Source organism: Montipora capricornis, chromosome 3, assembly GCF_036669925.1.
Source record: "Montipora capricornis isolate CH-2021 chromosome 3, ASM3666992v2, whole genome shotgun sequence".
In the NCBI taxonomy this organism is placed as follows: Eukaryota; Metazoa; Cnidaria; class Anthozoa; order Scleractinia; family Acroporidae; genus Montipora; species Montipora capricornis.
In genome coordinates, this window is record NC_090885.1 from 57871467 (window position 1) to 57898025 (window position 26559).

General features: G+C 39.1%; 2 protein-coding genes across 3 annotated transcripts in view; both read left to right on the forward strand.

Annotated features, from left to right (window-relative positions):
• LOC138043473 (zinc finger protein 345-like) overlaps window positions 1-14211 on the forward strand; it is a 16323-nt gene extending 2112 nt beyond the window's left edge. Inside the window, exon 2 of the mRNA XM_068889761.1 lies at window positions 9753-14211. Within this exon, the coding sequence (XP_068745862.1) occupies window positions 9866-11329 (1464 nt within the window). The 5' untranslated portion in view covers window positions 9753-9865 and the 3' untranslated portion in view covers window positions 11330-14211. The remainder of the gene's footprint in view (window positions 1-9752) is intronic.
• LOC138043471 (uncharacterized) overlaps window positions 1-25845 on the forward strand; it is a 115091-nt gene extending 89246 nt beyond the window's left edge. For both annotated transcript variants that reach the window (XM_068889757.1, XM_068889758.1), the window contains exons 6-7: window positions 23433-23634; window positions 24563-25845. In XM_068889757.1, the coding sequence (XP_068745858.1) occupies window positions 23433-23634; window positions 24563-24708 (348 nt within the window). In that variant the 3' untranslated portion in view covers window positions 24709-25845. The remainder of the gene's footprint in view (window positions 1-23432; window positions 23635-24562) is intronic.
• The last annotated feature ends 714 nt before the right edge of the window (window positions 25846-26559 follow it).

Here is a 26559-nt window from a genome sequence, read left to right on the forward strand (position 1 = left end):
ACTACATGTACAAGTAACACCATAACACCTAAAATCTAGGAACAAAATTATTGTCTTCAATAACACAGTATTTCAATTTTGATGCACAATGCAAACATAACCCTTTAGAGGATGGAGATTGTGTTAAAGACTACATATTTGAGCTGAAGAATGAAAAATTTTGAGGTTGAAGATCTTTGCGGTTGCACATGCTTCTTTAGTAGATCTTCAACCTCAAAATACATGTAAAGTACTTCATAGACCTTTTTCAAAATGGCAGCCAAATAAAATGTTCTTCTGTTTTAAAAATTAGCCTTTCTAGCCTTGCTGTAACGAGCAAATCTCAAAAGAATTTTTGTTTCAAAATGAGTTCAGTAGGTCTTATAACATAAATAGAAAAGAATGAAAAAGTGGTCGCCATTTATGAAAGTGGACTACATGTATGGTCTTCACATCCAATGTTAAGCCCTGGCCAAGAAAGAGCGAGAGTTGATGAGAGTTGAAACTCTCGCTCTCATTTGGCCAGGAGCTCATGGCTCTTGGCTCTTGGCTACTCATAGACTCTCGAGAGCTCTCATTGAATTTGAACCTTCTCAAATTTTTCATGACAGCTCATTTGGCCGTTACACGAGAGTTTGAGCAGGAGTTTTGCGGTCAGCAGTTTTCCCAGCAGGCTCAGATAAAAAATTAAAAAATTATATTGCATCGGATTTGGGAACCGAGGACAACACCAAAGCTGAATAATTTATACCTGCTGGTTAGTCGCCATGTTTTCGTCAGGAAGGATTTTCCCAGGGTGGTTCCCAGGTTCTCTCTTTTGTTTGCATGTGAAATGCGCGACAAACTGTCGCTCTGGTTTGGCCATCTCTCGATCACTCTCTTTGACTCTCAGCTCTCGTCAGCTCTTGCTCTCATTTGGCCAGGGCTTTACAATGTAATTTGCTTCATAGAGTGTGGATGGGAATCCCATGGTCTTTGTTTTTTTTGATGCATTCAGTTTTTCAAGAGCATCATTTCGTGCAGCCGTCAAACCCAACAATACCGGTACCTCTTAGATGTATTCACTCTCTTGTTTCACCATTGCCCTTCATCTGTATTCTACTTGTAGAAGTTTTTGACAATCTTTATCTAATATCTCAATTTATAAGTTATGGCAAAGTGATGACAGGTCAAATCACAGTAACACTTTTGCTCTCTACACTTTGCTTCAAGGCCTTTTTCTTCAACTGTACATATGAACTGAACTTAAGTACTTTCCATGTGATAAAAATTCTGTGGTGTAGTCATTCTGCACAGCAACTCTTTTACAATTAACTCTTGCTATGAGAAACTTATTCCACTAATGAGACAATGCTTAAACACCACATTTTGCTATGATGCTGTGGAAGAGTGTCCAATTCTTCATCAGTCAGACATCGGGTGATTTAGCTGTGGCTCTTGTAATTTCAGATGACTTTGAATATCAGAAACTGCTGTAACAATCTTCATAAGAAGAGAGTAGAGAAAGTTGCTGTCTTATGGAATAAATTTTTACCGAAAGCAATTCTACATGTACATGTACAAGCAGTCTACTTTAAGACAATGCAATAATTCCAAGTTTTCTTTATGTTATTGTGATATGAGTGCTTTTACCAATCTGCCATTCCTGATTCCTTGGAGGGAAGGATAGATAGGATCTTGACTTGTAGAAAAATGTTTTTTTTTTTAATTAAGTAAAGTGGTTCAAGGTGAGACGCATACATGAGTAGATGCCTTCAGTAGTTGATGTACTTTATGTTAAGAATTTTAAGTTTTTAAGGTAAAGGAGGATAGATGGCATCTTGATTTACAGAAAATTCCTGTTAACTTAGAAACTTTGCCGTAGACAGTAGTAATGTAGTGTATCCAAGGCAGGTTTTCATTTATAACAATTCCAAGGACTTTTTCTTCCTTTCCGTGAGCAACAGGTAATTTTTTTTTTATGGGTATCTTCTTCGGAGGGGTTAATCTGTCTAAGTCATCTATGCCTTACTGATAGAATTTTGGTAATAATTTTGCAGATCACTTTAAAACTTCCCTGGGCATTGGAGAGGACAGAGGATTATATTATCAAAATCCTTCCACAAGAGCCAAAAAGAACTTGTTTAAATGCCTTTACCAATTCTATCCATTTCCGCTGGCATACTTCTAACACCTGGCAAATGATTCTTGACAGTCTCAATTTTAAAAAAAGTGAAGTAGTTAGGGGTAGTTTCTAATCATACCTGCACAACAGGGTTGACATTGGAAGTCGACAGCGCCCTATTTAGAAAGGTTAAGGAAATTTTTAATTGCTCTTTTTTACCCTGGGACACATTTTGATGTAAGGGGGTGAGTGGTGAAGCCTTCTGTATTATTGGTTTTAGCCTTAATTAATTAACTCTTTAATTGACAGTATTATTTGTGTGTGAATGGTCTTGTATTATTTTGATTTCCTACTTACATCGTCAAATCATCTATCTTATTGTACATCATGTATCTTGTGCCTTCCCTCAGAGGTCTGTTCTTGGACCTGTGCTAGTTTTCTATTGTTTATTATTTACTGAACATCTCATTTATTTGACCTAATGAGCCTAACATCTACTGGTAATCAAAGAATAGGCCACTTCGAAAAATACCATAATACTCTTTGTTTGTTCCCCCACATTTTGCATAAGCATTGTTTCCAGTTTCTCCTGGAACTTACAATAGTCCCAAGAGAAAACAAAAACAATGCTTATGCAAAATTTGGGGGCACAAACAAAGAGTATCATGGTACATGTATTTCCGAAGTGGCCTATAGTAATGATTTTAAATAATTAGTGTGTAATTGAATAATGGGGTTTTACCTGTTTAAGAATGATAGCAGTCAGCATCCTTCACTCCAAAAACCCTGTCTTAATTTGATGATGATGATAATAATAATAATCATCATAATAATAATAATCATATTAATAATAATACTAATACTAATATTACTACTACTACTACTACTACTACTACTACTACGACTACTAATCATCATCATCATCATTATCATCATCATCGTCATCATCTTGAAATTGAGATCGAATGGATGCATGGGATGAAAACCAAAACAGTGCCAGTGGTGATAGCAGCCCTGGGACTTGTAAAGAATACGATAACCAAGATCCTGGGTATTATCCAAATCAAAGGCCTACAGAAGATCAAACTGCTTTGAACATCACATCTTATCCATCAAAAAGACTTCTAATGCATCCTAAACCTGGGCCCAAGAATTGGCCCGGTTATTTGCTCTATCATGGCTTCAGATAAAAGGAAATTCATAATAATAATAATAATTAATAATAATAAAAATAATAATAATAATAATAAAATTATTTGGTTATGTAACAAACTACAGCTCAGCAATATTGCTGGAGATCATCATCATCATCATCATCATCATTATTATTATTCTATCTCCTTTAACTTTATGCCGATTTACAACACAATAGCCGAGCCCATTCCTTGGGCCTAGGGCTAAAATGAGGTAGAAGTCTATCTTACTTGATGGAGAGTGTCTTTCTTAGGATGTGAGATGTTCCTAGCAGTGCAATCTTCTGTAGATCACTAATTTTGATGTTACCCGGGATTTGTTTGGTGTATTTCTCCAAGCCCTTTTTTATTAGTCCCAACGCTCCAATCACAACTGGGATCGTTGTGGCCTTCATGCCCCACATTCGCTCAATCTCGATTTCGAGGTCTTTACATATTGACAGCTTTTCAGTAGGGATGGACATATCAATGAGTAGGCAGCTTTTCTCCTGTTTGTCTTTTATTACAATGTCTGGTTTGTTGGCTTTTATCTCACGGTCTGTCTGTATTGGTATATCCCACAAGATTGTGATGTTGTCTCTTTCTGTTATCTACAATTTTAAACTATATATTGAAATTATTTACAGATTTTAAAAACGAAATTATATGTTCACAATAGAAAACTATTTACGATAGAATGACAAAGCTAACCAAAAATCTAAGCCTAAAATTATGAGTACAGATGTAGGCCAGCTACAGCGAGAGTGAAGTCTTCTGAGACCTCGCGTGATTTGAAAGGATATCTAGAGCCTCTTACTCATCTGTGTACAGTTCTTAATATAGCAAATGAGAGCTGTATTCGTAGCCAGGAAATAACGCTGGTGTAGGGTTAATTATTCTTGCTCGAAAGCTTATTTACGAGTTCTTAAAAAGTTCTGACAGTCGAGTCCCATGCCCCCTTTTGTACCAAACACGAGTGGTGTAAAAGTTCCCATCTCTACATCCATCACTCTCTGGTTGTATTTCCTCGTCTTCTCGTTTTCTTGCTCTATGAAGATCGTAGATGTGTGCTGGCCCTGGTTGGACCGGGATTTAACATGCGTTACACGTACATCAAAGAATGCCGTTACTCCTGGTATCCGAAAACCTCCTGCCTTCATATCCAGCCACGCTTCTCGTCTGATAACAGTGAACTGAAGGTTGAATACTTCATTGTCGAGTGGTTGCAGGAGTGGCTGTCTCCACATTTCTGCAAACTTTACTGATGTGTGATGTCAGAAGATCTCGGATAGTATCATGTCTCTGAGCTATAAAACCTCCCTTCTTGCATGAGAACGCATGGTTGACAGTAGACGTTTCTCCACAAGCATAGTAACTAGGGAGATTAGGCAGAGGGAGGTTGTAGCGAAGGCAAAGGGAGTCCCTAAACTCCTTCTTATTCAAAGGCAGACCGTGTTGTTCGATTGGAATAGCGTTCAGCCACGAGCTGGCTCCCTTGTCCCTTGTCTGCTGCACCGCTTGGAGTAGATCAGGAGATAACGATTCGTCAATCCTATCAATCCGGGACTTTGCGGCGCTCTCTTTTGAGCATTGATTTCACGTTTCTCTTCCTCCATCAGCTCTCGTGCTGGAATGGTGGAGCTTTGAATAACAATAGAATTGACCTGTGGTGCTGTTATATCAAGCGAGGCATTGAACTGCTCCGATCTTTCGCGCTTAAGATCGGGAATCCGTTCCCGCCCTGCGTAGGTGATAGATTGACAAGGTCCTTAAGTTCTTCAGGGAGAGGCTCCACTCGTCCGAATAATGAAGGAAGAAAGGAAGTGTAAATCACTTCTTCGATGGGGTCCACATATTCTTCAAACGATTCGATGGTGCGCAAGTAATAAGTGAATTTGGATTTAAATCCTTTATTATTATTATTATTATTATTATTATTATTATTATTATTATTATTATTAAGCTATTGTTGTCATTGCATGACTATAGATTGTTTTCACGTGACGTCACCGATGCCGTGTTGGTGTCCCTAAACTAAAGAACGGCTGCTGTTTTGGTGTCCCCAACTAATCCATCGGGAATTGAGCTCTATTATCATGCAAATGTTTTCTTTTGTTTCGGTGGAAAAACAAGGTTACTGATCACGTGATATGTCCAGAAATGCCTCGTAATTAGATGCACGCGGATTTCACTGAGCATCACAAAGTCTCTCCCAACTTCAACATGACTTGTGTCTCCAAACATAGACAATGAACGTTATGAAGTGTCCCCTAAATGCGGCTCCTCAAGTAAGGATAAACAACTGAATTTACCAGAAGGCTATAAATAACACTAACCTCTTTACCTTTACCTTTACCTTTACCTTATTGTTGGAAATGCATGTAGATAGAGGGTTACTTCGTGTTGGTTGTCGAAATTGGGCGTGCATTTAATTACGCACATTTCTTGACATAACAGAGACCTAATTGTTTTATTCCTCATAGTGGGAGTGGAATAATTGTTTTATTAAAAACGCCCGCAAAATTATGGCTAAATCTTCCCTACTTTATTTTGTAAAAACAACAAAACTGATGCGTACAGTTACTGATATTTGTAGAGCATAGTAGAATAGCTCATACACCATAGTGGCTAAGCCAAGCAAAGCTCTAGAAATGTATCATCCAATGATCTAGTTTTTAATAAATATTGTCATTAAAAACTAGATCATTGGATAATGCATTTCTCGAGGTTTGATTGGCTTAGCCATCACGGTGTATGAGCTATTGTACCATGCTCTACAAATATCCGTAACTGTACGGTGTAGACATCAGTTTTTTTACAAAATAAAGTAGAAAAGATTTATCCATAATATGTGCCCGTTTTTAATACACGTGTTAATAATACTCGCGCTGTTGGATATGATGTGATTATAGCCAAGTTGGCGCTACGCTATCAATCATCTCATGTCCAACGCACTCTCGTGGAGTAATTGTTAATTATTATATACTTAACAGAATATCGTGTTTCTGATTGGTCAATGACGAATGCATAAGTAGGTTATAGAGTGCAATACGGAAGTTGCTATGGGAAATACAGCAATTGAGTGATTATGTTGAGTACATAAGTTCAAGTTCAAGTTCATTTTATTCACACTTGTTCAACTACAGTACAACAACAATAAGAGTAAAAAAGAAATGAAAACAGAGCTAGCTATACATTGAATTAAACATAACAAAGAAGGAAAGTGTGTTGCAGCCAAAAAGGAGCCAAGCTGGAGCTGAGCATCCCACTTTAGGTGCTCGTCAATAAAGACACCCAAGTATTTAATCTGGGACCTTTGTTCTATGCTACAAACTGTTATTCTGATATTTGTTTTCTTCTTAGGTGAAGTAATTATAATGTAATTTTTCTCCGTAAAATTAATGGATAGCATATTTGCTGCACAAAATTTTAAGGCCTTTCCAAGTTCTTCATTAACAACTGATTCTAATTGTTCGGGATCTTTGGAAGAATAAAACATTTGTATCATCTTCAAAAATCCTAAAAGTTCATTTCATCGAGGACCTAGGCAAATCATTAGTATACATGTACAATAGAAAGAGCAGTGGACCTAGTGTCGATCCTTGAGGCACGCCACATGTACCAACTTTGGCATATTGTTTACGATTAGTTATTCAGTCTGAAAACCATGCATGGGGAAGTCGTCGGATCCCATATGTGTATAGTTTTTCCAAGAGAATATGGTGGTTAATTGTATCGAAGGCCCTGGAAAAGTCAAAAAAGATACCACATGTTATTTGTTGATCGTCAACTGCTGATTTTAATTTCTCCACAGTTTCTAGAATAGCATATTCAGTGGAATATCCCTTTCGAAAGCCAAACTGGAAGTTAAAGAGTAGACATTCTTTTTTCTAGAAAATGACACAAGTTGGTCATATACTAGTCTTTCCAGTACTTTACTAAAGGGACTTCATTTGTATATCATCTAAGTATAGATCTTTGTTAAATTTAGAATAGTCTCGAAAGTATTTTTTATTACTATTATTCCGTATAGGTGGGGTTCTAACTATGCAGAAAATTGGGCGATGATCTGTTATATCAACTGTCAGAATTCCTGCTGTAAAATGTTGTAAACAATTTGTATATATACATATATATATGATCAGTGAGCGTTGCTGTATGATCAGTAAGCCTAGTAGCTTTAGTAATGATCGGCAAGATGTTATTAGCATGAAGCATATCTAAGAACTCTTCAGTTTGAGTATGTTTCAGGAAATTTATATTCCTATCTCCAAAGATGTAAATTTCGTGTATATTGGGATTAATTGTTTTAATTATATCATTCAGTTGGTTGCGAAACTGTTCTAAATTACAAGTGGGATGCTTTCAAATACAGCCTATTATCATCTTCTTTTTATCTTCACCAACATCAATTTCTGCCCAGCAGGATTCAAGTGCTAAATCAAATTTAATATCAGGCCTACAGCTGTAGGTACAGCTTTAAGAACATCAGCTATGTATAAAGAAGCTCCGCCTGCGTTTGTTTGCGAGTCCGTGTGAAAAAATTATAGCCTCTGATATTAACACGAGAAATAGATTTCTCACCTGGTTTAGTTTTAGTAGTAATTCCAAGTATATCCAGCTTGGAGTCAAGGGAGCATAAGGGCCGATTTACACGGTACGACTTTGTCGCATGCGACAACGGCTTACGACAGGCCCACGACATGATTTGCGATTGTTGTGTACGTCAGAAAAAATGTCGCAGCATTTTAAAACATGTCGTACCGTGTAAATCGGCCCTAAGAGTTCTTCCCATAGATTCAGGACGTCGCACCGGCATCGGGTTTAAACCCCGTTGAAGTCCTGAATTTTTCAGGCTTCTTAACGCAATTGCAAAAATTGCGTTCATAACTGCGAGGATCATAGCTTCATTTGATTTCATATCCGCAGTTCATATATGATCCATTTCATATATCATTTCATCGTTGATTAATTCCTCACGGGAACATTGGAACCCACAAATGACCAGCTCCCAACGTCAGTGGCTTCATAGCTCAGTTGGTTAGAGCGTCGCACCGGTATCGCGAGGTCACGGGTTCAAACCCCGTTGAAGTCCTGAATTTTTCAGGCTTATTTACGCAATCACAAAAATTGCGTTCATAACTGAGAGGATCATAGCTTCATTTGATTTCATATCCGCAGTTCATACATGATCCATTTCATATATCATTTAATCGTTAATGTATAATATGTAGACTCAACCGAATGTCGCGTTTCTGATTGGTCAATGACGAATGCATAAATGGGTTATAGAGTTCAAAAGAGGTCAGAGAGCGATGGAGAATTTTGTGCAGTATATAACAAGCAAATAAATATATTGGTTTAGTTTTAGCAGTTGATTTTCTTGTTCAAAAACATCGATCGCGACTCCGAGTTTCATGCTTATCGCGAAGCAATCATCAGGCGACTGTTCAAAAATAACGAACTCGATCTTGGACATTTGAAAATGAGGAACAATGCACCTTGCTGGTGCACGTGACACATCTTTTATCAGGCAATTATACTGTTCAAAAGGAATTCCAACATTTGTTGGAATTCCTGCAACTCGACACCTAGTTCGTTTCTGTGGTTTAGCACTTTTCCCATAGCCACAAATTGCATCTCTTGAATAGGAAGGATCTCGCTTGTTTAACTCTTCGCTATTTGATGTTGAACTCAATTTTCTTATCTTGGAGATTCCATACGTGTTTGCTTAGTTCGGTTGCGTTTTTGTAGCGTTCGTTTTTGAATGAGCATATCTTAATTTGAATGTGGTGTCAAAAAGGCCAATGAATATACGTGTTTTTGTGTGGATGCTGTAGAGACTTCAGCCTGGGTGTCATTGCACTTCCCTTTGATGAGAACAAAAGGAGGATAAAAGTACTACAATTGCAGGAAACCATCACGTGCCCCATGAAAGACAGGCAGGCAGGCAGGCATGCATGTTGTCAATTTCCGCGGCAGTATAAAATTGATGATATAGATATTGATAAGCACAATTTTCATTTTTCCTCTAGATTTAGTTTCCACATAGAATGAACTTTGTTTTCACAAAAGTATTTCGAATGAGCTCTCTACAGTTAACATAGCGTGAGACATTGAGATAGGATGGAGTTCTTTACAACCTCTAATTTCATCAGATCCCTTTAGGGGGCTGCTCCATTGTTTTTAGAGTTAGTGTCCATTGTTTCTTTTGTATCCTTCTTTGTGTCCATTGTTTTCTGAACCAATCGCGAGAGCCGTTGTAATAGCTGCGTACTGACCCGAGACATAAGGTTTTAAATATATGTATTAAGCCAAAGTTGTCATGAAATGACACACAGCGGACAAAAGTCAAAAGGGAAGGCAAGGGGGAGGGAGTGAGGAGAAAAGGCAATGACTGAGTTAAGTGACTATGACATGACCTTGACTTAACTTTAAGTTAGCTGTTGATTGGACGTTGTTGATACAAATGACTTCTTCTTTATTTTATATTTTAGGGCTAAGTGGGATCAGAATTCTTAAATGCTGTCCACATTAGTTAAGCACATGAATTCCCGTACTGTCAGCGAGAGTTCTTTGTGTAAACAGTAAAGAAACTGCCTCATGAGACATGAAGAAATCCATACTGGAGAGAGGGCTTACACGTGTAAATGCAAGGAGTCCGAGGAGTGTTTTCAGTAAAAGAGGAAGTTTAAAAAGTCATGGCAGAATACATACCGGAGGAAAACCCTGTCAATGCAAACAGTGTGGCACGTATTTTAGTCAAACAGCACATTTGAAGACACATGAAAAAGTCCATGCTGGTGAGAAACCTTATGAATGTAAACAATGTGGCAAGTGTTTCAGCCAAACGTGTAATTTGAAGACACATGAAAGAGTCCATACTGGCGAGAAACCTTTTGAATGCCAACAATGTGGCAAGTGTTTTAGCCAAGCTGGAAATTTGAAAACACATGAAAGAGTCCATACAAGAGAGAAGCCTTATGAATGCAAACGTTGTGGTAAGCGTTTTAGCCAAGCTGGACATTTGAAGACACATGAAGGAGTGCATACTGCAGAAAGGCCTTATGTGTGCAAGCAGTGTGGCAAGTGCTTTAGCGTAGCAGGATATTTGAGGACACGTGAAAGAGGCCATATGGGAGAGAAGCCTTATGGATGCAATCAATGTGGCAAGTGTTTTAGCCGGGCAGGAAGATTGAAGACACATGAAAAAATCCATAATGGAGAAAGGCCCTATCAATGCAAACATTGTGGAAAGCATTTTGGCCAAGAAGGAGATTTAAGAAGACATGAAAGAGTCCATACTGGAGACAGGCCCTATCAGTGCAAACATTGTGGCAAGTGCTTTAGAGCAACAGGATATTTGGAGACACATGAAAGAGTCCATACTAGAGAGAAACCTTATGAATGCCATCAATGTGGCAAGTGTTTTACCCAAGCTGGACATTTGAAGACACATGAAAGAGTCCATACTGGAGAGAAGCCTTATGGGTGCAAGCAGTGTGGCAAGTGCTTTAGCGTAGCAGGAAAATTAAAGACACATGAAAGAATCCATACTGGAGAAAGGCCCTATCAATGCAAACATTGTGGCAAGTGTTTTAACCAATCAGGTCATTTGAGAACACATGAAAGAGTCCATACTGGAGAAAGGCCCTATCAATGCAAACATTGTGGAAGGCGTTTTGGCCGAGCAGGAAATTTAAGAAGACATGAAAGAGTCCATACTGGAGAAAGGCCCTATCAATGCAAACATTGTGGCAAGTGTTTTAGCCAAGCAGGACATTTGATAAGACACGAAAGAGTCCATACTAGAGAGAAGCGTTATAAACGTAAGCAAATAGGAAAGGCTTTTCGCAACAGAAAACGTGCCAGTAGACTTAAAACAGCACAAGAACGTTCTGCAATTACGAATGAATTTGAAGAAGGGACTCATCGCTTCTACACTGTGAAAGAACACAGTTTGAACCAGGATGTAAAACACAGCTGTTGGATCTGCCAGGAGGAGTTAAGTAGCAAGGAGCTTCTTCTTGCACACTACCGAGAGCATATGACGTTCGAGGAGCCGTCAACTTGAGCTAGTTTGATGGCCATTTTTCGACTAATTTTGTGTTTCTTCTTCTACCGAATAATATTAAAAAATTGACGAGACAAATTCAAAGGAAAAGCAACTTTTATTTCCTGTACGGAAGCAGTCCTTCTCAATGCAGCTCCATATAGCTTGGATCTTCGCTGGCGTATCATAGAGCTGCACTTTGTAGGAACATAGCGTAGGTCCATAGCGCGCCATTTAAGGATATCAATCTCTCAAAAATAGGAAAGCCAGACGGCACCTTGTTAACAAGAGCACAGCGTCTTGTGCTATTGGAATACGTATTAAACGATCCCAGAAGCTGTTTGAGGGGAATGGAACAGTATTTAATTGATTCAACCGGGAGCTCTTTAATCCTAATTTTTTTAAAGGTTCGTTAATTTATTGTTGGGGTCGTTCTTCACGCGAACTAATATTTTACGGGTAGCCATCACAAAGAGGTGTGGTCTGTAAACCCGCCAACAAAATAACCTCCGACCCATCCAAAATGTTTGACTCATTTAAGTCATTTAAGCCCATGTACACGGGGCTCATGCCAGCAAGGCCGAGATCGAGAAGAATTAAAAGCAAAACAATGAGTAAAGTGCTACTCATGCTTCCTCGCTATTGCATGAGGAGGCTGACAATAACTCGTGGCTTTGTCGAGATGACAAGAAATCGCAAACAATAAGTGTTTTGGGGTAGACTTTCATATACTGGACTAAAATGGCGGAGGACAAAAGAATTATTGTTATTCCGATTAGGCCTTGCTAATTAGGTATTATTACGTTCATGGTGTTCTTTTGTTTTATGGACATTAATTATTTCGGAGCCGGTATATGAAAGACCAGAACAAAGTGAATTGCGAAGACAATATTCCCAACAAACATTTATCCAATTATAAATTCGTTAGACACCTTTCAAAACTGAAAGATCAAGCCATAAGTAATGAAATATAGGACGTTTTCAACCAACCTCTACGGACACCAATAACAAAATATAGAAAAGTACGACTTCTGGTGGACGAACAAAAGAAGCTAATGAGAGATCTTTTGTTTTCATCCATCAACATGGCGGCGATGACGTCATGTGAAAACCTCCTACAACATAACTTTCTCCAAAAGTCATTTACGTTCTACTTTTTGATTTTTTTGGGGGGGGGCTTTTGAGTTGAGATATGTGGCGAAACTGCTCCGTTCTTCAAGGTAATTCGGAAGAGAACTGACTGGTAATCACCATCTTCATAACCCGAGCAGTTCTTTCAGTTAGGAAAAAACAATAACACTGAGTTTCCCGCGCACAGATATTAAGACACTGCCTTTCTCACACACCTTATTCTTCTCAATAATTAAAAAAAAAAAGAGAAGAAAAGATATGATGGATGCTAGAAAGAGGTAAACTGGTAAAATTCAAACAAAGCCTACAAAAGGTTTGACAGCAGCTTTTGTTCTTTCCTTTTGTAAAAATGGCCCCTATTGTTTTTTTCTGTCAACACCTTTCTGATGAGAAAACAAAAGGCATATATATATATCATATATACTTTGAAATTGCAACGTTTTTGAAAACGAGTGTATATAGATGGATAGATAGATGGATAGATATAGATATAGATATATATAGATATAGATATATAGATATATATATATATATATATATATATAGATATATAGATAGATAGATAGATATATATATATAGTAGTTCAATGAATGGGACTAGTCGTTTGACATTTGCCTACAGGCCTGTTTCGTGGAGGCTTTAGGCTTCCACTCTTCAGGGCTTTTTAATTAAACTGTGTGTTGCCTGCAGTATTTATAAATGGTCATCTTTCCACATACGTGCGTGCAAAAAAATTCACGAGGTCATTAGTGTAAGTGTCCACAAACTCGCTATCACAAGCATTCACAAGATCGCTATCATAAGCATTTACAAGATCGTTCGTGCGTGGCGTGACTTAAATGCTTGTTATCACACTATCCGTTCTTTATAAGAAATTTTTTCTTGCGTGCTATCCGTTCTTTATAAGAAATTTTCTTGCGTGCCTACATGTGCTAATCAATTCTGATCTTTTGCTCAGGGATGCAAGATCGCTGTGACAGATAATAAAGAACTTTTCTAAGTTACACAGATTGCATGTTTTTGTTACGTTCGTGTACGCTCACGCCTTTCCCAGGATCTTCCATGTTACTTGATAGTTAGCTCCTTCTTCCTTTAAATGCCATATGTGTTTACTCAGCTCGGTTTGATTCCGTTGCGTTTCCTTGATAAATGATTGCTTGTGATTTGCGAGTCTGGCCTTGAAAGTGGTGTCAGTGAGCCCTACGTATGTTTGTACGCTTTCGTTGTTGCCCGATGTGACGGTTGCTTGGTAAACGATACCCTTGGCTAGGCACTGATTATCTAAAGGGCACTCTGCCTTCTTTCTACAATTGCATAGGTTTTGGCTGGGGTCTTCTGCGTTTGGCTTTATCAGATTCTTGTTGTGCGCGCTAATAATTGATTTCACGTTGCTGTCATACAGCTGCATGCCCAACGCCCATGACAGAACTATTGTAACGCTCCCCCACTTGTGGGTGTAGAGCACTCTTCGTAGGATAAACTTGGACACATCATAAGGTATATATATATAGATAGATAGATAGATAGATAGATAGATAGATAGATAGATAGATACGTAGACTTGAACTAGGTCAAAAACATTTATTTGCTACTCCGAGTTTCATGCTTCTCACGAAGCAATCATCAGGCTACTGCCGAAAAGAAGGAATACATGGTGTTTTATAGTGATTTTGAAAAAAACGGTTGCAATTCATTATAGGCTGGGGTGCATAGCAACGGTTAAACTATACAAACTGTTTCCAGTGAGCAGCTAAAAATAAACCTTATAGGCTTAAATAATTACGCTATTTAGAAGGAATTTCTTTTCATGTCTGCAACTTGTTATAAGCTCATTTCTGTTGTTAAGGGTCGCCAAATCCGGTCTACAAATTATATAGTATTTCTCCCAAAGACATAAATTACACTTCTTCGTTACATTTGAATAGGATCTCGCATGCCTAGCAATCCGCCATTTAATGTGATAGTCAAATTTCTTGTCTTTCAAACCCCATACATATTTACTAAGCTCAGTGGAATTCCTGTAGCGTTCATTTCTAAAGGAACATGTGTGGTTTCTATAACGTGATTTGAATGATGTGTCGCAAAGACCAATGTAAGTTCGCTTTGACTGAGATGTTGTGACCTCTGCTTGATAGATGATATTCCGCACGTTGCACTTTCCGTCTAGAGGGCAGGATCTTTTGTCACCGCAGTGGCAAGTCACGGCACTTGCAACTGCCGTGACAAAAGACCCTGCCCTCTAGACGGAAAGTGCAACGTGCGGAATATCATCTATCAAGCAGAGGTCACAATATCTTTAATTGTTTTGGTCCTCCAACATTGCCGCCGTGCACATACTCTATTTGTACTCTCAAATTACTTAACATTTGTAGCAACGCGTTGTGTATCCTTCGGATCGTTGTATTTCCAGTCTTTGATTCAAAAACAGATAGATATATATAACTATAACTGCAGACAGTATTGTTTCGGCCTTCTGGGCCTCCTCATTGCAGTGCTGATGTCTAGGAAGGAGGTTAGCTTACAAAGCCATCCCAAATGTCCCACACATGTGGTATATCTAAGCCGTGCCAGAGTGCTTAAACCAGCGAGCTAGTGAGCATGCACAATTGCTAGCGGCAATGACTCATCCTAGTAGAGTGCTCAATTTGGATATATTTATATATATATTTTTTAAATTTTAATTTTATTGTAATAATGCAGTATTTACACGGTTTACAATGCTAACACTATTTACGGAAGGAGTAAAATACAATAGAATTACTCAGACAAACAAGAGATACAGTGTAATTACGGATCATTATGAGTGTGTGCTTGCCAGGACATGTTGATGCTCGTCTCTTTTCAGGCTTTTTTCTCCACTGATCTGGTATAGCCGACAGCAAGCTAAGGTAGTGCATGCAGAAAATTACATTTAATTTTAAATTTTTGCACAAACGCTTTAGCGACAAAAAACTGTTTCCTATATCATTGACAAGGCAGGCAAGTTTACATATGCCGACTTGATTCCAGATTCCATAATAAAAAGATGAACCACTTTATCTTTAGGCGTTGTACAGTTCAATTCTTTCCAGCGTATTAATATATCTCGCATTCTCGACCCCAGAGCTCTTCTCTTGACTGAGGGAGAGAAGAGCTCTGGGGAAACGCTGAAACAAAGTGTCTTGTCATTGGTTTTCGTTAAGAACAATCAAAAGCGTCTTTAATTGGTCCATTCATGTTAGCACGACGAGTGAGCAGGCGCCGTAAGGTTCAAATAGCCAAGTTTTGGCTATAAGAGCCCTACGGCGCATGTTTTCCGACATAGAGTTTCCCAGAGCCTTGGGTCGATCCGAGGCTCTGGTGACGAGAATGTACATCTCGGTAAGTGTTCATTGATACATTAATATTTGAGGTCATAGTTACATTGAAATAGAAGTTATATATTATTTTGTAGACTTCGGCAGTAAAACCAGGTGGAGTGTCCAGTACGTTGCAAATAAACGTTAATTTTGATAACCCAACGCACCCAACGTTGAGATTTAGATCTTTCGGAACATTTGTTGTAAAATTTCTTGCTTGCCTGCCTGTCCTAGGATTTTCGAACATCTAAAAAATGGTATAATTGCCCATTTTTTAACGGATTTTCAACCCTAAAAAGGTCACCTAGAATTTTCGGGAGCCTTTTTTCTGGCTGAAATTTTCGAACGGGTAAGTGTTCATCCCTATACTTAGGATTTTCAACCCTAAAGAGGTCACCTAGAATTTTCGGGAGCCTTTTTTCTGGCTGAAATTTTCGAACGGGTAAGTGTTCATCCCTATAATTTTCGGATCACTAGACTTTCAGCTAGGAAATTCGAACAGAAGAAAAATATTTAGGGGGAAAAATATGCCTATATCTACCGTTTAAATACCAAAATACGTTTAACAATGCTATGTTTAAGTGGGTTCAATTATATTCTCGTTGGGTGCCCCTGTTAACTACTAAATAAGAAAAGGTACGGACCTTCAGAAATAACTATTTAGAGTTAACAATGCCTGAAGGTTAATGTTTTCAGGACATAAAAATGCGTAATGAAAAGGTGAGACTTAAAATGCTCTCAAAAAGTGAAACAAACACACACCAAGAAACATGGACAGTAAAACATATGCAAACAGACACACAGACAAAAACTCACAAAACACACAAAACACCCATACAATAAAAATATATAATATACACAATATAAATAAGTAAGTTATTGATTTGAAGTAAAGGAAATAACATATGTAAAAAATTGTGTTAATACTCGTCAAGAAGGTTGTTATTTTGAACCTTTTTAAATTGACGTAGGGACAAGGTTTTGACATTTTCTTCAACCAGGAGCCCATGAGTAGGAGCTTGCCTCTCTCATACACGCCCTTATGAGTCAACCTTCGCCCGTATCTTTCTAGTTTTAGAACGCCATGAGTTAACTCGGCTCTGCACACACTGTTTTAAAAGGCCAATCATAGTAAAGTCTTTGTCTAACGAAGACAAATAAAGCAGTAAAACTTATTTAAATCGTGCAAATTGATGTAAATTTCTGTAAATGCGAGTCTCCTGCGCAAGGGTTCGTTCTAAAAATAGAAAGATACGGGCAAAGGTTGACTGAAAGATCTACTGCATATGGAGGCTCCTAGTAATGGGCTCCTGCTTCAACTGAATTCCAAATTTTTGGTCCTTGAAAGCGTATATTGAAAATGCATACTTAGTACCTTACTACATGAAATTTTGGCGACACTTTAATTTAGCGAATTTGTAGTTGTCTAATTAAGGGACTTGAATGCTCATCGAACTTTAAAAAAGTAATGATTCGTAAAGTTTTCTTTTGCAAGACGAAGATTGACTGAAGAGTGGTAGGATAGGTGTTGCCCCAGGCAGATTAAGAAAGGGTAGATGAATGCATAATAAAGATTTGCCAGGCTAGAAATATCGAGGTAATAACGAACTTTAGAGAGTATACCCACACCTTTTCTCACTTTTCTGGCAATATATTCAACTTCATTCTTCCAGTTCAAATTAGCATCAATCAAAACTCCCAAGTACTTAGTATAATATTCCCTAATGAGAGGTCTGTTACTGATACTTAACAGGAAATTGAAAGTTATTTTTCTTTGAGATGGATGAAAAAATTACAAAATTGGATTTATCTACATTTAACGATAACTTATTTGCACATAACAATATGTGGTATTGTTTAATTCGCTACTTATATTGGAGTGCAAAGACACAATATCGTTGTGTTTACAGAACGAATTTGCATCTTCAGCAAAGAGATGGAAATCAAAGAGATCAGAGAAAAGATAAAAATCATTTATATAAAGTAACAAAAGCAACGGACCCAAAACAGATCCTTGGGGAATACCACAAGAGACTGGACGAGGGTCTGAGCTAACATTATTGAGAGTAACAATTTGCTGGCGATCAACCATGTAAGATTTGAACCAGGTAAATGCCACACCACTGATAGCATAGTATTGCAATTTATCGAGGAGAATCTTATGATTTACTATGTCAGACGCTTTGCTTAAATCTAAAAATATACCACAAGAGAAATTCTTTTAATCAATTGCCCTTTGAATTTACTTAAAATTGCTTGATTAGTTGAATGCTTGGCACGAAAGCCAAACTGTTTATCATAAAGAACCCTTTCTCTATAAAGAAAATGTAGTAATCTATTCGACATACGTTTTTATTAAGTCTATTAAATATTAATAGGGAAGAAATTGCGATAGTTCGAGAGACCGGTTTGCGAATCATTCTTATAGATTGGTATTACATTGGCCAACTTGAAGCTGTTAGGAACAATGCCTTTCTGAAAAGAAAGATTGAAGATAATTTCCAGAGGCTTGGATATAACTGCCTTGATTATCTTAAGAATATTAGTTGGGATGAGAAACCGTTGTTCAAGACGCAACTAGAGATGTCTTTATATAGGACCGTGACCCACTTTCGTAATTTTGGACCAAAGTTGAACACTTCTAGGGATTTTTGCAAGTATTTCAATTCAATGGAATCAAAAGCTTTCTCAAAGTCTAGGAAAACGGCCAGGCCTGGAATGTTTTCGTTTTAGTAAAAGCTCATCGGATATCATTCTAATACCTTCCCCAACTGATAAATTTTCCTCTAACATATCCAGTTTGGCTAGACGTAAAGCTATAGCTTTTGTAACAATTTTGTAATCATTATTTAGTAACGATATTGGTCTCCAGTTTTTCAGATACTTTTTATACTCCAAGTTTCTGGGTGATCGATAAAGAGCCATTTTCAAATGCGTAATTGAAGCTATCAACCATTATTTATCCGCTGACATCCCACAATGATCTATAAAATTCAATGGTAAAGCCATCAGGGCCTGGAGTTTTATTGTTTTTGAAATGACCGAGGGAGTTTGCACACTCCTGTAGGGTTAAGGGTCCTTCGCTGCTTTCTGCTTCTTCAGTTTTTAAGGTTACATATCAGACCATCTGAATTGAAAAAATGTTGAAAGGTTTCAGAGTCTGGGCACACGTCTTTAGACCTATACATGCCACTGAAAAATGTTTTTCTTCACCTCACATCGCATTGGTCTCAAATCGATTGTTCAGGCACAATTCAGAAATAAAGTAAATATACAGTTTAATAAATAGCTGAATAATATAAACATCGCCTTATTTCTCTCTATTAGTAACTAGCAGTTCTCAGCTCCTCTGGTTTTTGGATATCTTGATTTAGAATATATGGTAATATGAAGAGATGGATTCGGATTCCGGTTTCCGGGTGAGGTTGTTATTGCAATTACTGTTTTAATTTACCTAGAGAGCAAAAGTAATTTGAGCTTTATGCCATTCCTATTCGCTCTCTATGGTGTCAAACTAAGAAATTGGAAACCATACACCAGCATTCACATTCTTTAAGGAAATTTTTTTTCTTTTATATCTGCTCTGTTCCATGAATTATATTTGTTAGTCTAAATATTGAGAAAAGTGTTAACATTAAATCAAGTTGAATGCAACACCAGTCTACAACACTCTCTCGTCGACCGAGCGCAGCAATCTAAAGACCTCCTCTGTATCTTAAGCCCGCTGGCCAAAATGAGAGATCTTTCATTGCAAATACATCGGACAACGGAAACGGTAAACAGTTGGGCCACACATACGTTTTCATGCGAAAAGGGGACTTTTTCTCTGTTTTCGAATCGTTTCCACCTGTTCACACGAATGCGCTAAAACAATTCGACAACTCCAATGCGGCTGAAGGGGCATGCATATTTCTCAGTCCAGCCTACGGACAGATTTGTCCGCCTACGTACACAAAAAAATCATTGCTCGTAAATATGCCTGTCGAAATCAAAGGACAACACAAAGCAAGTGAGTTAATGTAGATTGGAGGATTCTTTATCGGGGTTGCAGGAACTAACCCACTCACACAGAACGATTTGATGCAAAAGAGTAGTTATCAACAAGCATCATTTGAATGTGAAATTGGACACTGGCGCTCGGAGCAACGTTTTGCCATATCAGTTGTTTTGCAAAATTGAAGTCAAACACCCGACTTGTGTCGTATACTTGCCACGAGATACCAGTAATGGGTAAAGCCAGCATCCAGGTGAAACTGAGAGGGAAGTTTCACCCAGGGCTTGTGACATGTCATGATCAAATTACTGAACAACGAGCCACACCCACAATTGTCCTTTAAACGTCAGTGCAGTTGATACCCAAGCAGATGAAGATCTGCCTGATATCCAACCAAGCTAAGGTGTCCGTGAAATCATCAAGAAGCGAGATAACTATTCCATGGCATTGGATGCTTAGAAGGCACCTATAGCACTAAGATTGAAGCTCCACGGCAATAAAATGAAGATCACGAGCGACAACTGATGAATTTCCCTCACTGGATGATAAAACTTGTATAATTGGACATGAACTGACAGCAAATGGATTGAAACCTTGAGATCCCAGCATGATCTGTGCAGTACAACAAATGCCATCTCCAACAGACAAGCCAGCAATGTTAAGATTTCTTGGAATCGTGAAGTAAATGACCAAGTTCTCACCAAACTTAGCTGACCTACAGCCCAGTCAATGAGAAAGCTACTCCACAAGGAAGTAGAATAACACTGGTCTGAAAGACAGATGAGAGCATTTCAAAGCTGTCAAAGAATTATGCCGCACTTCAGTACCATGATGTTGACAAACCAATCACGATCTCAGAAGATACATAATCCTATGGCCTTGGGGAATATCTTTTTCAAGGAAGACGTCCGGTTCATAAACATCCAGGTCACTCACCTTTGATGAAAAACATTATGCACAAATTGAGAAAGAACTCTTGGCAATTCTTTATGGGTGCACCAAATTTCATCAGTATGTTTATGGAAAGAGAGCATACCCACTAGACTTTTGTTTCGGAACCGCTATTCCAGGCCCTTCAACGGTTGCAAAGGATAATGTTAAAGCTTCAGTCAGGGTACTTGGACCTGCCAGTAGAATTTGTTCTTGGCAAGAACCTTCACATTGCAGACACTCTTAGTTGGAAACCACTCCTGACTCAGTGGATGAATTTGAAGTATCTCCCCTTGATAATATTCCAGTCAGTGTGGAAAGACTGCAGCACTTTAGACAAGCAACAAAGAAACTGAGACCCGGCTTTGCGGAAGCTAAAGAATAAACCGACAGATAGATGGCCTGAAAGAGAGTGTCAAGTTGACCTAGAGATCAGTCCATATTGGAATATTCAAGAGGTAATTTCAGTAAATGGTTATCTGTCACTGACGCAAGACAGGTTGATTGTACTCACTTCGCTTAGAACAGATCGAGGTGTGTAGTCAAAAACACAACAGCCACAAAGGCAACCTAAATTGTCAAGTATGAGCTAGAGACGTCTCATCGGGTTTTAGTATTTTTGCCCGGAATGAACGTGCAAATGAAGGACATTGCATACAGGTACAATACTTGCAACATGAAGAGAAAATGGCAGGCAAGAGAACCACTGACGGGTTATGAATTACACCTGAGAGGCCATGGCAGAAGATCGTTGTCGATCTGTTTGAACTTGAGATACAAAATTAGGTTGTCAAAGTTGACTACTACTGGAAGTTATTCGAATTATCACTTTTTTCCAAACAGTAAGAGCAAGACACTGACCGACCACTAAGATCATCGTCAGTGTCAATGACGCCGAATTTGACACCCATGACTTTAATGTAAATGCTTTGAAAATACTTTGTTTATTGTGGAAGTGCACTTCCGCTAGTTCACAGGAACCACTTTAAGTAATCTGAGAGAAACGTGATTAAGAACCTAACTGGCAGAAGGCATCGAGCCAGGCCAGGCTATTTAGAAAGCGTGGTAGAGTTGAATCCGGGAAAACCGGAAACAAATCCAAACCAGAGGTTAGAACGGGACTTCAATATGTATGTACAGAATACACCAAACACATTGAAGCTGCTAAAACGGAATATTTTAGGAAGAAAGTTGAGGATGCAATTCACGATCAGCTGTTCAAGTTTGTTGTCAAACTTCTTAATGTAAAAAAGGCTCCAATCTTGCCCAAACACGAATCAAGCAAAGAACTTGCTAAAAGATTTAGTGAACATTTTCAGATGAAAATCGCCGGCATTCACCGTGAATTGTCTGCAAGCTCGTTATCAACATCAACCATTGAAGATCATGAAACTTGTTCCGCGCTTCCACTGACGTGCTTCCAGGCGTGTGTCGTCAAGAGAGATAACGCGTTTTATCGTGCCATCGAAAACGAAATCTTGTCAACTCGATCCTGTTCCAACCTGGATTTTAAAAGGCTGCATCAATCAACTGCTACCAACTACAACGGAAATCATCAACTCATCCTTGGAACATCCTTGCCATAGACCAGCTTGAATTTTACATTGATGATGTTTTATGTTGGAACACTCAGAACGGACTTAAATGCAACCCAACTGACTGGAGTCATTCACTTCTACTCTCGCTATACGCCCAGTGACAGTATATCTCACACCTCAGAGTCGACACTATTATCGAACCAGTAAATGAAGTGAGAGATCTTGGTATCACTCTAGACTCTACCCTCACTCGTCGTACCCACGTCAATAATACATGTCGCTCTGGCTCATTATCTTTACACGAACTCAGTAAAATCAGGAAATTTATATCGAAAGGGTCGTTCATGCCTTTATTTCCTGTAAACTGAATTACTGCAATGGTTTGTTTTACGGGTTGCCCTCTTCCAAAATACAGAAACTTTAAAGACTACAAAACTCTGCCGCCCGACTTATTACGCGAACAAAAAAGTCTGAACATTTTGCTCCAGTCCTTATCAATCTGCACTGGTTACCAACAGAACAAAGTGTTATCTTCAAGCTTCTTCTTTATACCCTTAAAGCACTTCATGGTCTGGCCCCTGATTACTTGGCAAATCTGTTAACTTTGTTTTCAACTTTTTTTTTCTGACATATCCGTTGTTTTTCCTCCTAAAAAAAAAAATTATTCCGATTATAGGCCATCAGCATTGAGGCTCAGAATGGAGGAATCAGCGGTCATTTTTGCAGCTTATGACGTATGATATGGGGAAGACATGCGAGAGCGCCCTATATAGAAGCAGTGGTTTGACTGATGTTTGTCGTGAATATTTAGTCCGCGAAGAAACAGCAAAACAACGAAGAAACAACCACAGCAGCACTTACGAAATCTATGTTCCCCATATCATACGTCACAGCAGGGTGCTGATTTGGTTTTTGAGCCCGCGCTGAAAATGCAGAAACAGCCGGAAAAGCCCAATTTCAAACGTAATTTTCTCGCAAAAAAACAGAAAACGAGGAGAAGTAACCCCACACACTTAACTTTACTTATGTTAGGCTTTCCAAAAATAATGTTAGAAAAATTACTGCTTTTGGCCTTCCGGTTCTCCTTTAACTCGAGGAAAAATTAACGACCAGCTTCATCTAATTGTAAATTTTTCTTGGAAAGTTCTATTGCTTTTATTAAACAAGCTCTTTCATTTTAACCCCATTGCAGAAGTTCAAGAAGACAAAGGACGCGTCGGGATTGAAAGCCGGTGAAGAAATTGACCCGCAAAATTGGCCAGTTTTTGCTGGAACCGTAATTTGCTTCTGCGGAATCGCTCTATTGTTCCTCACAGTTAACGTGGCGCTGAAGTGGTTTCGGGGACGATGCATAAAGGGAAAAGAGGAAGATACTGAAGAAGGACGAGAGCCAGGTAAGTCAGTTGCTAGACCAAGGAACTCATCGCGGGGACCTCGGATTCTAGTTGCCCGGATATGTTTGTTTGTTGCCGTGATTTGAGCAGGTTGACCTACTGACCTACCCATACACTCACCAAGGAAAGCCACAACACCAGCACATATCGCATGCGCAGTTAAACATGTTGAGTATTATAGACTCTCTCCAATTTCGATATATTAAAATTCAGTCCTAAACAAAAAACACCATCTCGGGGCTCTGGGGAATAAACTCATACAAATCCTTATATTTAGTCCCCGGAGCCTCGATTTGATGCCTTTTTAGGACAAGATTTTAATACATCGAAATTGGTCTATTAGTGCAATTTACACTCCGCATGTCGAGTCCACTGAAGTGAATCATATCTGGTTGCGAGTGTTCCCAAATGCTTTTTCCTATATGATACCACTAGCGAAATTTACTGTTGTATCTGGTGGAAACCGGCAATAAATGCTCATCTTCCTTAGGAGCTTTTGTTCCGTTTACCGAGAGTGACATTTACAATAACAACCTGTTTATATGGTTTAGATTGCCCTTGTTTAAATTTCTGTGTTATTTTCGGATTCCCTTGCTTTCTAAGTAAAGAAGCATTTCATAAACGAGGCAGTCAAAATTTGTTTGGCACTTTCGGAGTATGTGAAAATGGCTTTCTTTGAGGAGGGTGATGTCCTCATGGGCTTCCAAAAAGTGTTTTCCAATCGCTGATCTTCTGTGTTCAACAATACGTTGCTGAAAATGTCAAGATCTGTATCCCAAGTTTTCTGCAAACTTTCTGCAACGCGTAGCCGGGCCACATGAAAATGAACACACCACGCGTTGTTAATTTACGATGGGTGGCATAATTTCTTTCGGCTCGGATTTATCAATCAAAATTATATTAACTGACTAACTCATCATATTTTCAGGGCAAATCTCAGGCCAAAGTTCGCAACCGTGGCGACATGAAAAACACTTGGAATTTTCTGTAATAGAATTTATCAATGAGCCATTCAACATGTGGCATGAGCAGAAACACCAGGATGACGCGTGTAGAACAAGACTGAAATGTTGACTATCCGAATCGATAAAGACTCAAACCATAAAGTTACTTTGTTACCTGTGTTATAAGTAAGCGCATTTGATGACTCTGCCACTTGATTTTATCAGGTGAGAAAGCTATTAGCAGTAGTTGACCGACAGCCTGGAAGTCCACATATGTTTCCATTTATGCGATGTTTTTCCATCAGTTTGATCGAGAGACATATTTCTCCCCACTTATGTACCCAACCCCTTCTTGCTTAACCTTACTATCAGGATAGGCAGCTAGTTCTCTTGAAAAAGAAATTGAATTGTATTAAGGCAAGATGATAATAAGCAAATAAATTGTTGAACTGGGGAAGGGAAACTTGGCGATTTTGTAACGTAGCTCAGGTGCGCGAAGCGCGCCAGTGGAGCACCATGGGTAAGATTTTTTAAGTTTTGGTTATGACGTTAACGTACGCCCGTTCGCCCGCGCGTAGACTGTCGGGGTGGAGGTGGGGAGGCAGGACACCCTCTGGGGGCGGGAGTGTTCGGGCAATATTCCTTGGCGGGAAATCGCGTGGCAGCGTTGCTTTTGGCGGGAAATCATATTAGTGAAGAGCAACGGGTGGTGCTTATTAATACAGGGATATTTTTGCGCGGTTTAAAACTATGCGGAGAAAGTGGAACTTAGCAAGTGCTCTTGGTATCCAAAAAGAAAATAGGCCATATTGATGGTCCACGTACATGGCGTCTCCATTTAAATCTCTGTAAATTTGCGTGAAACGCTTCGATAAATAACTCAGAAATAATGTACCGCACAGACCAGAGAATTGGTGAGGTGGTTAAAAGATTTGTTTCCCACAACTTTCCAAGTTCTTGGCCTTTTTCATTGAACAATTTCGAAAATATTTTTTTGTTGCGTGACAGTGTTTGAAATGAAAATATCTGTTTACATCAAATATTTTCATTCCTCCATTCGCACATAACTACAGTTTCTTGTGCCTTTGACCACAATCCCTTGCGTTTCGAAGAAAAATGTGTTCTCCCGATTAGAGAGCTGCCTCGTTCGTTCGCTTCAGGCTCAGTCACGGCCCGCCACGGCCCGGGGGCCCAGCGGCCCGCGGCCCACGGCCCGGGGCGGCCCGGAGGCCCGGTAGCCCAGTCCTGATTTTCCACAGTTTTTTTGTCCAGCGGTAAATCCACGCGCATGCACAGATCTGCATCGGATTTGGGCTTGCAAAATGGACGACGGTTGGTTTGAATTCGTAGTTAATCATTTGAATCCTTGTTTCTGTTTGTTGTTGTAAACAGAAGAAAACAACAAAGAATTACAACGTTTTTCACTTAGCAACATGCAGCGAAAGAAAGGATCGAAAAGGATTGAAATGATTATTAAAATGGTAAACGAATTCAAACTCACTGTCTTTCATTTGCGCGCTCAAACCCCATGCAAATCTGTGCATGCGCGTGGATTTACCGCTGGACAACAAAATAAAACTGTGTGGGCCACCGGGCCGCCGGGCCGCCGGGCCGCTGGGCCGTGGCGGGCCGCGGGCCGCGGGCCTGCATTTAGCAAAACCCGTATAAATTGGTTTGGCATAAGATTCAGTCTTGTAATTTTCTTCCAAGTCGTTTCTTCGAGATCAAAGTACGTCATTTAAGAAATAAAAGAACCATTTGCAAAGCTTTCGACCTAACCTTGTCGCAAAAGCGCCCCCGTGCCTACTCCACTCAACTGATGAGACCCTGACTCTCTACAGAAGGCACATAACGTTGCTCACAGGAACACAAATTCGTCACTGGCATCAATTACTTTACATCAGCTGGACCAAGACCAAGACCAAGTCCCTGATGTCGATGTTCTCAAGATTTTCGGAGCTGACAGTGCGGAGCCATCATA